The sequence below is a fragment of the Microtus pennsylvanicus genome, chromosome 3, assembly GCF_037038515.1.
Source record: "Microtus pennsylvanicus isolate mMicPen1 chromosome 3, mMicPen1.hap1, whole genome shotgun sequence".
Taxonomy (NCBI): Eukaryota; Metazoa; Chordata; class Mammalia; order Rodentia; family Cricetidae; genus Microtus; species Microtus pennsylvanicus.
Genome location: NC_134581.1, coordinates 98,297,214 through 98,309,684, shown reverse-complemented (window position 1 = coordinate 98,309,684; position 12,471 = coordinate 98,297,214). Strand labels below are relative to the sequence as shown.

At 53.1% G+C, this 12,471-nt stretch overlaps 2 protein-coding genes across 7 annotated transcripts in view; one reads left to right on the top strand and one right to left on the bottom strand.

The window, feature by feature from the left end:
* Window positions 1-12,471, bottom strand: part of Dock6 (dedicator of cytokinesis 6) — a 62,246-nt gene that overhangs the window by 31,887 nt on the left and 17,888 nt on the right. For 4 of the 6 annotated variants that reach the window (XM_075966579.1, XM_075966581.1, XM_075966584.1 and 1 more), the window contains 9 exons: window positions 6,955-7,072; window positions 6,796-6,866; window positions 6,491-6,629; window positions 6,303-6,404; window positions 5,222-5,308; window positions 4,736-4,967; window positions 4,357-4,518; window positions 2,981-3,144; window positions 1,684-1,788 (listed from right to left, as the gene is read on the bottom strand). In XM_075966579.1, coding sequence (XP_075822694.1) covers window positions 1,684-1,788; window positions 2,981-3,144; window positions 4,357-4,518; window positions 4,736-4,967; window positions 5,222-5,308; window positions 6,303-6,404; window positions 6,491-6,629; window positions 6,796-6,866; window positions 6,955-7,072 — 1,180 coding nt within the window. Of the gene's footprint in view, window positions 1-1,683; window positions 1,789-2,980; window positions 3,145-4,356; window positions 4,519-4,735; window positions 4,968-5,221; window positions 5,309-6,298; window positions 6,405-6,490; window positions 6,630-6,795; window positions 6,867-6,954; window positions 7,073-12,471 lie in introns of those variants that run through there. The other 2 variants (XM_075966580.1, XM_075966583.1) reach the window with 2 other exon arrangements.
* Angptl8 (angiopoietin like 8) lies at window positions 9,473-11,495 on the top strand. The gene is made up of 4 exons (XM_075967964.1): window positions 9,473-9,770; window positions 9,907-10,068; window positions 10,993-11,102; window positions 11,214-11,495. Exons 1-4 carry the CDS (start codon window positions 9,474-9,476, stop codon window positions 11,239-11,241), a joined length of 597 nt encoding a protein of 198 aa, XP_075824079.1. The 5' UTR covers window position 9,473; the 3' UTR covers window positions 11,242-11,495.

The following is a 12,471-nucleotide window of genomic DNA, read 5'->3' as shown; positions in this document are numbered from 1 at the left end:
CATGCACGGCTTACTTTGCATGCCTGAGCCAGACCGCACACTATGAAGATCACTTCCTGCATGGAACACTACCCTGTTACTACCTGTCACCTCCTCGTGGCTCCTCAAGGCCTAACTGACCTTTCAGGAAACTGAGGACCACTCTGATTAATAATGCTACAGATGGGACTAGAGATGGCTCAGCAGTTAAGTCATTGGTTGCTCTTGCAGAGGACCCGTGTTTGATCCCAGCACCCACATTGTGACTTCTGAGGGCACCAGGTAGGTGCAGCATAGACACACACATAACACTCACGGAAAAACACCCATACACATTAAGTAAATAAATCTAACATATATTTTTTAATGACGGGGTGAGTTGGCTGACCGCGTGCCTTGCCACTGAACTTCAACGCAGCATTTTTCTTTTGGGACAGGGCCTCAGACTCGTTATGTAGCCAATGATGACTTTAGACTACTGATCCTCCTGCCTCCATCTCCAAAGGCTAGGTTTACAGGCGTGCATCACCGTGCGTGGTGTATGTGGTCCTAGGGATGGAACCCAGGCCTGTGTGCACGCTAGGCCAGTGCTCTACTTGCTGAGCCCAGCTCCAGCCTGCTGAAGCATCTATGCAGCACTTCTGAACATGCTCACCTGTTTGGTGGGATTTATTCTGGGATGTCTGCTGCAGCTCAGGAGACCCCCTGGGCCCCACCCTCTGCCCATACTTGGGACCATGCTGCTGAGCACTTTACTAAGAGTCTTTTTTGTTTGTTTTGCTGAGATGAGATCTGATGTAGCCTAGGCTGCCTTGAAACTTTCATGTAGCCCAGGGCGACTTTGTATTCCTTCCTCTACTTCCCAAGACTTGGGATTATAGGCAGGCACCTGAAAATTTGGTGTGTTATCTTCATCTCAAATATTGAGAGACTCAGAGAGGCAGCCAATGAGCTGGGCACAGGGCAAGGCCTGAGTCAAGGGGGAAAAGAGCCCAGGCCTACTGCAGGTAAAGCCCCTCCCCATACCAGGTCCCTAGGAAGAAGCTAAACTGGGAAAACCCCTGCATGAAAACAGATGGGGAACTATGGGGGTCCAGCGCTACTTCACCCTCATAGGGTTATCTATGTCAAGGAGAAGGTTAGGAGTCCCCGAAAGCAGAGGTGGGTTAAAGAGCAGGGCCATCCATGCAGGGTATTGGAGCTGTAGCCGGTAGATTCACACAGGCCTTGATCTATTTGCACACCACAGAGTCTTCTGCCTCTGTTGGGGCTAGGATCTATGTTTTTCTCAATGTTTGTTCTGTATCTGTTAAGACAGGGTCTCACTGTGCTGCCCTGGATGGTCTCCAACTCACCATGTAGACCAGGCTGGCCTTAAACTCATGGAGATCCACCTGCCTCTGCCTCCCAAGTGCTGGGATCAAAGGCATGCACCACCACCACTCAGTCTTGCTTCTTAATCTTAATTTTACTTCTTGGTGGTACTGGGGATGGAACCCAGAACCTCATGCCTGCTATGAAAACTCTGCCACTCAGCCACACCCCAACCATGCAGTGGCCTAAGTGGCAGCAGGAGGCTCATTATCCAGACCAGATAGAACAAGACCGCCACAGCTCCAGACAAAGTCCGGTGGGGTCCTTGCTGTCCTCAGAGATTAGTTCATGCAAAGGTGACACACATGTGGGGGCAGATAGGGAGGGCACCTGTCTGGGGTCAGCCCCACAGTATGGAAGCACCCGCCGCAGCACAGCCTTGCTGCCTCCCGGAGCGTAAGCAGAATTCACCCAGGAGTGTGAGCGATCGACGCCCTGAAGATACAGAGAAGGGATGATGTCCCTGGCCGAGCACAGGGAAGGAAGCATGGGAGACCAAGTGTGGACACTGCCCCAGAGTACATGTGTGCCATGCACATATCTGGGAAATGTGCAGTGTGCATGTGTTCGTGTAGTATGTAACTGCCTGGAGTGCACATGCATTTGAACCCATGTAGATGAGCATGGAGAACATGTACATATGTACTCATGTATGTATGTGCACATGGGGTCTGTCTACACGCACTTGTACATGTATGTACATGGATTAAGTGCATGCATGTATGTGCATATATGTACAAGGGACACACATATACACACCTTCATACTAGTGTACACATGTACACTAGTATGTGTACATACAGTCTGAATGTATGCACGCACCTTGTATTGGTGTGCACAGGCTGCATGTGTACATGGACCTGCTGAACCACGTACATTATGCTCTTTGTTGAGTCAGGCTAAACCCTCTTTCCCATTCTCCTGTGTACACACACCTTCATACTAGTGTACACAGGCTGCATGTGTACACACACCTTCATACTAGTGTACACAGGCTGCATGTGTACACACACCTTCATACTAGTGTGCACAGGCTGCATGTGTACACACACCTTCATACTAGTGTGCACAGGCTGCATGTGTACACACACCTTCATACTAGTGTACACAGGCTGCATGTGTACACACACCTTCATACTAGTGTGCACAGGCTGCATGTGTACACACACCTTCATACTAGTGTGCACAGGCTGCATGTGTACACACACCTTCATACTAGTGTGCACAGGCTGCATGTGTACACACACCTTCATACTAGTGTGCACAGGCTGCATGTGTACACACACCTTCATACTAGTGTACACAGGCTGCATGTGTACACAGACCTTCGTATTAGTGTGCACAGGCTGCATGTGTACATGCACCTGCTGAACCACGTACATTGTGCTCTTTGTTGAGTCAGGCCAAGCCCTCTTTCCCATTCTCCAGTCAACTGAGCAGTAGGCAGAACCCCCAGAACAGCCCTGCAGCTGTGAGAGCCTCAGCCTGGCCACAGAGCTGGGACACAGCCTTCTCAACAGTGACATCTGGTTCTCCTTCCTCCACCAGCATGGAGAGTCTTCACCCGCCCACCGAGCCTGCAGCTAAGCCCTTAAGGCTGGAGGTTTCAGATGCCTCCTTGCCCTACCTTGGTGGCGAGGATGCGAGACACCTCATCATCCACAGAGCCTGGGACCACGGCCAGGTCAGGGTTGCTGCTGCTGATGCTCTTAGAACGTGTCAGGTAGAGGCTGGTGGGGCGGCCAGAGCCGCGGGCCAGTGTGGCAGCCTGTACAGTTGCTGGAGGGACCCCTGAGGAGAGAGGAAAAGGTCAGGTCAACACCTGTCAGGAGGAGCCCAGTCTGAAACGGCTTCCTTCTGACTTTCCATGTTCTCCCTGTGACATGGAGTTGAACATGGTTTCTGCTTCATAGCAACTCGGGCCAGACAGAACACACTGGGAACAGAGCCTAGAGCCCATGTGTTCATAGCCACTCTTCATGGTGCACGGACGGGAAGAAGCTAACTTCTCTTTCAGTGCTGGGGATGAAACTCAAGGTCTTGTGCAGGCTGAACACTTAGGCTACCAGGAGCTTTGCCTCAGTCCCCCCTTCATTCCTTCCCTTTCTTCCTCTGTCTCTCTCTCTTTGCCCCCTCACCACTATTCTTTCTGTGCCTCAGGCATGCCACTGAAGTACAGATCCCCCCAAAGCCAATCTCAGCGAATGCTCTCTGCAGAAAGAGCTTTCCAAGATCGCTGTATCTGTGACTACCTGTGTCCTTGTGGAGTGAACACTACTATTGCCCCACTTAAAAACAGGAAGACAAACTGGGCGGTGGTGGCACAGGGCTCTAATTCCAGCACTCAGGAGGGAGAGGCAGGCGGATCTCTGTGAGTTCAAAGCTAGTCTGGTTTACAAAGTGAGTTCCAGGACAGCCAAAACTACAAAGAGAAATTGTTTCCAAAATAGACAGATAGGTAAATGATAGATAGATAGAAAGATAGATGATAGATAGACAATAGATAAGATAGAAAGATAGATGGATGGATAGATAGAAGATAGATTAGATAGATAGATAGATAGATAGATAGATAGATAGATAGATAGATAGATAATGGATGGATAGATGATAGATAGGTAGATAGATGATGGATAGATAGATGATAGGTAGATAGATAGACAGACAGACAGACAGACAGATAGAAAGAAAAGTGGGAAAGCAGGCTCAGAGAGGTAAAGGCCAGGGCCACAGAGCGCCTAGACAATAGAACGACACTCAACCAGGCAGCCTTTCTTAAGCCCCTGCTCTCAGCATCTTGCTGATGGGCGGAACCAGTTGTCAGTCACGTGTGTAGAGCCCTGCCCTGAGGCCAGAGCAAAGTGGGCCAGCTGGTGTCTACCTCGCAAGTCACCCAAGCGAGGCCGTGAGGCCCTGGGCCTTTGCATATGGCTATTCTCTTCCGCTTAGTGTGCAGCTCTCAGCAGCAATTCCTGTGGCCCAGCATTCTCCTTCAACACTCACCGCCTGGCAGGCTGAGGTCACCGCCAGGGAGGCGAAAGGCATAGTGGACATAGGCAGCCAGCAGTGGGCAGTGACCACGGCAATCTTGAACGGCCTCCAGGCTCCGGTGCACAAGGCTGGCTACATGAGCCATAGCTTCAAAGGCCCCTCGGCCCAGGTTCACTGTCGGACAGAGCAAAGGTCAAGCTCCACTGCCCAAAGCCTTCAGAGGAGGGAGAGGTCGCTAGGGTGGAAGAGCCCATCAGGATCTTAAAGGCCCTGCACTGGGGGCCTGTGCCCTGGGGGTCCAGAGAAACAGATGAACTATAGGAAGAAACTCAGGGCTGGGGAAGAAGGGGGGTGCCTTTCCAGAAACAGGCCTGACACCACAGTGGCTCACCTATCTGGCCCCCAATGATGGGTGGCCGCACAACCAGGTGGACAAGCTTGTCTAGAACGTGGTGGGAAAAGGCCACAAGGGGCTCTGGGCTGGCGAGGCGCAGGGATGCCAAGCTGGCTCGCAGCTCCTGCTCCACAGTGGCCTCACTCAGCACTGTCTCCTTGAGCCGGAATGGAAAGGTCCCTTCTTCTAGAACATGTACCAAAGTGAAGAACTTATCCAAGTGGGGGTCCTAAGGAGAGGGAAGGACATGGAGTCAGCAGAGAGCAGGGGTGGGGTGGGCTGGAGTAGGGTGGTGGTGGGGAGAGGGAGCGGAGGGGGAAAGGGGGGGAGGGGGTGCCCCGCCCTCTCATCTGAGTCAGCAGTCTGGGTCAGGCGGACTAAAGTCACGTCCGGTGGCTGGAGGCCAGACCTTTACCAGCCAGTTGCAAGTAAATCTTGCTCAATCCCAGGGTAAGCGGGAGGGGTTCTCAACCCGCTCTGTACCTGGGGGTGCACGGAAGACACAGCTGTTAGCTCCACACTGAACACACCCTTGTGACCGTCCACCCAGCGCATGCCCGGCAGCGCCACCTGTGGGAGGGAGAGGTGGGGTGGGCAAGGCTCTCCCTCCCACATGCATCAGGCCACAAGGCCAGGCCATGGCCCTGGCCATTGCGACATCATGGCCTGAGGGAGCGGCAGGGCACCCTAAGGAGAGCCCCAATGTCAGGCTGGAAACCCACAGAAAATGGGGGCTATGTTCGGAGTGAACATTAACCAGGAAAGACAACAGCCTGGGAATAGCACGTAACGGGGAACTTGAAGCCATCAGACTTGTTCGTTAGCTGGTACAAGGGAGAGGGGCTGATGGAGGTGATGGAAACGACGCCAGGCATGGTGATACATGCCGGCCAGCCCAACACTTGGGAGACAGATGCAAGGTTATCCTCAACTATACAGAATTCCAGGCCTGCTTGGGCTGTGTGTGACCTTGTCTTAAAAAAAAAATATTCCAGTAGGTAGAGGCTCTGACCACCTAGTCTAATAACCTGCGTCTAACCCCTGGGACCTGCACAGTAGACAGAACAGACCCCAGAGTTATTCTTTATTCTCTGACTTTCACACACTTCCCATGGTACATGGGGCACACTCCCAAAATAACAAATGTGTGTGTGTGTGTGTGTGTGTGTGTGTGTGTGTGTGTGTGTGTGTGTGAGTGAGTGTGTGTATGTATGTATGTATTTGGGGGGGGGGGTTCGAGAAGAAGTTTCTCTGTGTAGCTTTGGAGCCTGTCCTGGAACTTGCTCTGTAGACCAGGCTGGCCCGCCTGCCTCTGCCTCCAGAGTGCTGGGATTAAAGGCGTGCGCCACTACGACCTGGAAGGCTGTTTATGGAACAGAGAGGCTTGGGGACAGTGAGAGAGGAGAGGGCTAGTAGGGGTAAGGAAGAGGCACAGGGGACGCAGCATCCCACAGAGTCATTCTGTTGGAATGGCAAGAGGCACAGGGGACCCGCAGGGGCCCACGGAGGAGGCTGAGAGCTGGAGGGCAATGAAGGCATCACTGTTGGGGGCACAGGCACCTACATCCGGCGTCAGGACTGAGTAGCTGGGAGGAGGCTGGTCCACGGACACAGGCAGGCAGAAGGGACCCGTTCTCAAGCGGCCATGTTGTAGCAGAGGGATCCACTGGGGAGAAGATGAATGGATGAGGGTCAGGTGTGGTTGGGGGACCAAGGGTCAGGGGAGGAAGCTGTGAGGTAACAGTGGCTCACGGTGAAGCCCACAGGCGTCTCCAGGGCTGTTCCTGGCCGGGGCTGGCAGCTGACATGGTAGAACGTAAAAAAGAGGTGATGGTTCTCGGTCACGCAGGCGGGAAGTCGCAGCTTGAATTCCTCGTAAAATTCAGGAGACCTGGTAAGACAGGGCCAGGGGCCAGCTAGGGAGTGGGAATCTCAGAGGGTGACTTCCTGCCTCAACTTACCTCATTTGCATACCAAAACTTAAGCCTCCACTCTTCCTGTTCCCTTCATACTCTCCCTAGAGGTAGAGTCCCCCAGGGACACCCAACCCCACATACTTGTTATGATAGACCACTGGTGTAAAGGCTTCTCGGGTGAACTCACTACAGCTGGATTTCCCGAAGATGACCTGTGGGAGGTGGGACATGAGGGACTCACTGGGGACAAGCTACGCCTGCCCCATTCCCTTCCCTCAAGGGCAGGGTCACTGCACTGACCGGCAAGGCCTGGCTCTGGTCCTCGCCTGCCATGTACTGGATCCGCACTGCCAGGTTGCGCACAGAGCCCTGGCGACTGCTGAAATTGAGGCTGTGTGGGTATACGAAGAGCAGATTCCTGAAAAAGAGAGCTGGGGACTCAGCCATGGGAAAGAGGGGCATGAATCATGAAGTAGGAGCACTCAGGACAGAGGAGGCTGTAACCCAGGCATCACAAGGGTCATGGACAAGCAAAACCTTTTTGTTGGTGTTGCTTTGTTTTGTTTGAGACAGGGTTTCTTTGTGCAACAGCCCTGGCCGTCCTGGAACTGGCTTTGTAGACCAGGCTGGCCTTGAACTCACAGAGATCCACTTGCCTCTGCCTAACAAGTGCTGGGATTAGAGGTGTGCGCCACCACCACCAGGTGAAACCTCTTGACGCACACATCTAGATCAGGGAGGAATAAGCCAGGCACATATGGGCACTGAGAGCCAGGGGGTTTGGGGGTCTTTTAAATTCAAATTCAAGGTCTATACAGCAAGCTCTAGGCCAGCCAAAGCTACACAGGAGACCTTGTCTCAGAAAAACTCCACAAACAACAGCAGCAGGCATTTGAGTCAGGGTCTCGTGTGGTCCAGGACAGAGTTGGTCTCCTACTTAGCTCAGGATGATTTTAAACTCTTGACTTCCTATTTCTACCTCCAAAGTGCTGGGGCGACAGGCATGTGCCACCATTCCTGGGGCGATCAAGGACCAGGGACAGAATGCTGGGCTTCGTGTGAACTAGGCAAGCACTCTGCCAGCTGGGCCCCAGCTCCAGTTCCTGAGGGCTGAGGGCTGAAAAGGTAGCCTGGGTGCTGGAGAAATGGCTCAGCAGTTAAAACTGCTCTGTGAGAGAATCCAAACTCAGTCCCCAGCACCCACATCAGGCAGCTCCAGGGGGACCTGTGCTCATATTCTGTCCCCAGACACATATGACTAGAACAATAAAATAAAGCTTTCCAGAAGGCGGTCCAGTAGGAATAGACAGGTTTGGGGGCGGGGTGAGGCTAGCAGTTTGTAGTGGCCGCTGGATGAGTTGGGTTTGGGGGGGGGGCTGCCCACAGTTTCCTGCTGCCTGGCTAGAAAAGCTGAGGGAGTTGGGAGGGCCTTAGACCTTCTACTCAGCAATGTGCCTTACCCTCTCTGAGGTCTGGATGGGGGTGGGGTGAGTGGGTATGTGGAGGGAACGGGAGAAGGGGAGGCAGTGGGAACTTGGATTAGTATTTTTTTTTTAAAAATCTAATGAAAAAAAAAAAGGTGGTCCAGATGACCAGGAGGCATGGCTGCCCTCCTCACCCCACCAGCGCCTTGCTGACCCACTGGCATTACCGTTACACAGTCTGTCTCTCAGGTGGACAGAACAGTCAGAACCTGGTGCTGGAGGGCCTGGTCCTGCCTCCTGTACCTAAGAATAACTGCACAGCCCCCAACCTGTAGGCCTTGGTTGCTCTATCTGTATAACGGGGCATTTGGCCTGCCAGCTCAGCCTTTGTAACCCAATACCAACCACCAATAACTCAGTGACAGTCACCACACAGGCCTCTGTGGCACCGTTTGGGTACCAGCTCCACTCCAAACACGCAGTATGAGCAACTCCATGGCCATGTTCTGTGCTGCTGGGGAATGGGAAGAGGGGCCCGGCGCATACCCAGCAAGCCTTCTGTCTCTAAGCTTCACCTCAGCCCTTCCTTTCTTGACATGAGAGAGGGTCTAGTTCTGCAGCCCAGGCTGGCCTTGAACCCAATTCCTCCCGCCTCAGCCTCCCAAGTGCTAGAAGGAGGTGAGCCTGATTTACTTACTAACTTTCCATTTGCAATCAATGACTGTTGGGCACACAGTGGGTGCTCAACAAATGTGTATTTCCCGTATGTGCGACCCCTAGGTGGAAAATGAGGTGCAGTACTTGCCCCCAGGCTTCTAGGAACTTAAAGTTAGCACGGAGCACAGACAGGGTCAGAGGTCAGGCTTCATAACCTCAGGGGGGAGCTGTCATGTCACTCCTGCACCCCCAAGCTGGCAGCCACACTCACAGTGACCCCTTGCAAGGAGACAAAGAAGCCAGGTGACGCACAGGCCTGAGTCCATGCAAATGGCCGACAGTCATGAGACTCCAGTGGCCCCTCAGGGTGGCCAAACACTGGCCGCTGCATCAGTGTGTAGAGAGCCATGGCTCATGGAAGCCAAGCCTGGGTTCAGGTGGGAAACTGAGGGACAAGGCATGCTGCAGTCATACAGCCCCTGGTGCTGAGATCTAGGGTCTGAGTTCCTCCTCCACCCCTACCCCCTGCCACAGCTGGCCCCGAGTTCTAGCCAGCGTGATATCAGCGTGGCCTGCTTAGCCATCAGCCTGATGCAATGCCTGCACCCTGCCAGGCCCTTGTGCAACCATGGCTGGCTAACCATTGACCAAGGAGGTGGGGGTGGTCAATGGCAGTCAGTGGCAATAAAAGGTGGCGGCCCACAGTGGCAGAGGAACCACACCCCCAGACCATCAGCCATGGCTGTGCTCACTCTCTGCCTTCTGTGGGCCTTCACGACAGTAGTGCGACCTGCCCCAGTATCTCCTCTGGGTGGTCCAGAGCCAGCCCAATATGAAGAGCTGACCCTGCTCTTTCACGGGGCTTTACAGCTAGGCCAGTCCCTCAATAGCGTGTACAGAGCCACGGAAGCGCGTCTGACAGAAGCTGGACGCAGCCTGGGCCTCTTTGACAGAGCCCTGGGCCTCCTGGGCACAGAGGTCAGTCAAGGCCGGGATGCAACACAGGAGCTTCGCACCAGCTTGTCGGAAATTCAGGTGGGCACTGGAGCTGGGGTGAACTTAAGTTGAGGGTGTCCCACTGTCCTGGTTAGCTCATAATAGAGGAAAAGTGATCAAGTGCTCCATGAACAGACCTGGACTAGTGACCTCACTGATGCCATCTGCTGAGCAGGCTGAAGAGGATGTACTGCACCTTCAAGCAGAGGCCACAGCCCTGTCTCTGGGAGAAGTGGACCAGGCCCAGCGAGCTCTACGGGACACTGTACGGAGACTGCAAGTCCAGCTGAAAGGCGCCTGGCTGGGCCAAGCCCACCAAGAATTTGAGACCTTAAAGGTAAGGGGCTCCCGGGTCTGAGAGGGGTACAGCCCTGCTTCCCAATCAGTAGCCACATCTGAACCCTGAGCTAGAGGACCCCCCTTGTTGTTGTATCTGGGTTCTACCCTCAGTGACCTTCTGGGATTCCGTTTTCCCATTTGCAAGTAAGGTCAGGGACCAGGCACGGTGGAGGCAGGGGCTGGAGGAACAGAAGTTTAAAGCCAGTCGTGCCTACAGAGAGGCCAGCCTGGGTCACATGATGACACCCTGTGTCAAAAAGAACCAAAGAGGGATAACTGGGTGTGGAGGCACACGCCTGCAAGCCCCCCACTTGGCTCCCCCAGGCGGGATGGTCAGGAGTCCCAGTGGTCTGACTAGATGGACACCCGACTTAGGCTTGTGCTGAGTGAAGCCCTGTCTAAAGTGAGGAGTGAAGGATGGGACTGGCAAGGGTGCTGCTCAGCCCAGTGACCGGGGCTCCACGCTAGGGTCCACATGGGGAAGGAAAGAGGCCACTCCCAAAAGTGACCGGGGCTCCACGCTAGGGTCCACATGGGGAAGGACAGAGACCACTCCCAAAAGTGACCGGGGCTCCACGCTAGGGTCCACATGGGGAAGGAAAGAGGCCACTCCCAAAAGCTGTCCTCTGATTTCCACATCTGTGCTGTGCATGAGCTAGAAAAAATAAGTTTTAAAGTAAGAGTAACAGTCACTTCAGAGCAAAGCTAGAGCCTCGAAATGCGGGCAATGAACACAGTAGGTGCTCAATAAATGTTTCTTACCATAGTATCTAGCGCCATACACTTTACAAATGGGGAAACTGAGGCCAAAGGGGCTTAGACATTTGCTGGATCATATGGACCGTAACAGAGAGGTCTGGCAGTGATTAGGAGATGGGAGGTGACCCCCAGCCCCAGCTGAGGTCCCTATGCTACCCCACAGGCTCGAGCAGATAAACAGAGCCACCTTTTATGGGTGCTCACGGGCCATGTGCAGCGACAGCGGCGGGAGATAGCAGAGCAGCAACAGAGGCTGCGACAGATCCAGGAGAGGTGAGTCTGTGGAGGACTTCCACTTGGGGTGCCAGGGTGGGTGGTGTCTAGGTCCACTGAAGGGGGTCCCCCACACTGGCCCGGCCATGACTGAGCTGTCTCCCTCCCTAGACTCCACACAGCAGCCCTTCCGGCCTGAGACCGTCTGGATGCCTTTGAGAACCAGTCAAACCACTAGGAACACTGAATGTGATCCACGAGGCTCCTGAGCAGGGCAGACAAAGCTGCCCGCCGGCTGGGCTTGGCCAGTGTGCCCCGCTTCCTGACACAGACCGGAGACAGAAGCAAGCAGGCGGGATGGAAGGCAGAAGACAGAGCCCCGTGGAAGAGGGCTGGAGACAGTACATGAGTTCCTTTATGCTCACACACCGCACAATAAAACACAACAGAGGCTGTCTATGCTGAGTGCCTGTGCCTGTGTCTGCAAGAATGGGGGTTGGGGGCTTAGCTGACACCTGCCCAGTATGCACAATGCACAACACCCTGGGTCCCAAATACAACCACAGTGTAGTGGTGAACACTTGTCGTCTCAGCAACGGGAAGGCAATGGCAGGAGGATTAGGAGTTCATGGAGAGGCAGAGACAGGTGGATCCCTAGCCAGCCTATCCTACCCGGAAAGTTCCAAGCTGTGAGAGACCCTGTCTGAGAATAAACATGTCGGGAGCTGGAGAGAAGGCTCTGGTTAAGAGCACATATTGCTCTTGCAGAGGACCCGTCCACATTTATCACTCGCCAGATGGCTCACAATCACCTGAAACTCTAACTCTAGGGGATCCAAAGTCCCTGGTCTCCTCAGCACCCCACATGCAGGTGTGCCTGTACCCACACACAGGTGAGTGTTCCCACATACAGGTACACATTCCCATAGAGATACAGACAAGCATACACAGAGAAAGGAGAGAGAGAGAGAGAGAGAGAGAGAGAGAGAGAGAGAGAGAGAGAGAGAGAGAGAGAGAGAGAGAATTAAAAATAATAAAATCCAGGCATGCACGGTAGTACACATTCTTAACCCCAGGACTTGGGAGGCAGAGGTAGATAGTCCCTATGAGTCCAGGTCAACTAGGGCTACACAGTGAGACTCTATCTCAACAAATAGTAATAGTAACTGATACAGAGATGAATACTTTGCATTGGTATAAATCTTTGTCTACTGATACATATTTAAGGTCTATTGATATATATTTAAGAGGTCTTTGAGGAGTTGAAGACAGACAGTTATAGTTTTCCTTAGTTATGATAAAAGATAAATTAGATACAAAACTTTAAACTCACAAAGATAAGATAGATAATAGAATATTTTCTTTAATTTTTGCCTTGTACAAATAGACTACTATATCTGTAATTCTTGCTTGATACCTCTTTTGTTAA